Here is a 931-nt window from a genome sequence, read left to right as displayed (position 1 = left end):
AGCAGCAGGGACAGATGGTATTTGCGTTGCTTGGGCTGACACACGGAACAGATTAATCAGCTCAGCAAATCCCCACCGCACCGTGATATTTATAGCTCCCCACCCCAGCTGGGGCCTGGGGCCGCTCGCCCTGCGGTCCTGGGAGAGCCTGGGCACCCCCGGGTGCTGTGGAGAGGGAGGGCTGTGAGCCCTGGGGTCTCACCACTGCACATTGCTCCCCTCCCTCCAGTGAACGTTCTGACCGCCGTGGCCCTGTCCCGCCTGGCCACGAGGACCAAGAAGTCATCATACTGGTACCTGTTGGCCTTGACCACCTCCGACATCCTCACCCAGGTCTTCATCATCTTTGTGGGCTTCATCCTGCAGACAGCCATCCTGGCCCGGGCGGTGCCCAGCGCCTTCATCCACACCGTCAACGTGCTGGAGTTCACGGCCAACCACGCCTCCATCTGGGTCAGCGTCCTGCTGACCATGGACCGCTACGTGGCCCTCTGCCACCCGCTGCGGTACCGCGCCGTCTCCTACCCAGAGCGTACCCGCAAGATCATCGCAGCCGTCTTCGCCGCAGCTCTGGCCACGGGCATCCCTTTCTACTGGTGGCTGGATGTGTGGCGTGATGCCGACCCCCCCACCGCCCTGGACATGGTGCTCAAGTGGGTGCACTGCGTCACCATCTACTTCTTGCCCTGCAGCATTTTCCTGGCCACCAACTCTATCATCATCTGCAAGCTGAAGCAGCGGAGGCACTCAGGGGGGAGCCGACCCCACCTGAGCAAGACCACAGCCCTTCTCCTGGCCGTCACCACCGTCTTCACCGTGCTCTGGGCTCCCCGGACCGTTGTCATAATCTGCCACCTCTACGTGGCCTCGGTCAAGAGGGACTGGCGCATGCACCTGGCCTTGGACATCGCCAACATGGTGGCCATGCTCA

At 62.7% G+C, this 931-nt stretch overlaps 1 protein-coding gene across 1 annotated transcript; it reads left to right on the top strand.

Annotated features, from left to right (window-relative positions):
* Positions 1–229: 229 nt before the first annotated feature.
* On the top strand, positions 230–927 carry GPR142 (G protein-coupled receptor 142; the record flags this gene model as incomplete). The annotated part of the gene is made up of 1 exon (XM_009584212.1): positions 230–927. A coding segment is annotated over one exon (698 nt), but the record flags the coding sequence as incomplete, so codon positions are not given.
* Positions 928–931: the final 4 nt, after the last annotated feature.

The sequence above is a fragment of the Fulmarus glacialis genome, unplaced genomic scaffold (genome assembly GCF_000690835.1).
Source record: "Fulmarus glacialis isolate BGI_N327 unplaced genomic scaffold, ASM69083v1 scaffold28170, whole genome shotgun sequence".
Lineage (NCBI taxonomy): Eukaryota > Metazoa > Chordata > Aves > Procellariiformes > Procellariidae > Fulmarus > Fulmarus glacialis.
The sequence above is the reverse complement of the archived record's forward strand: the minus strand, read 5'-3'. Positions and strand labels throughout refer to the sequence as shown.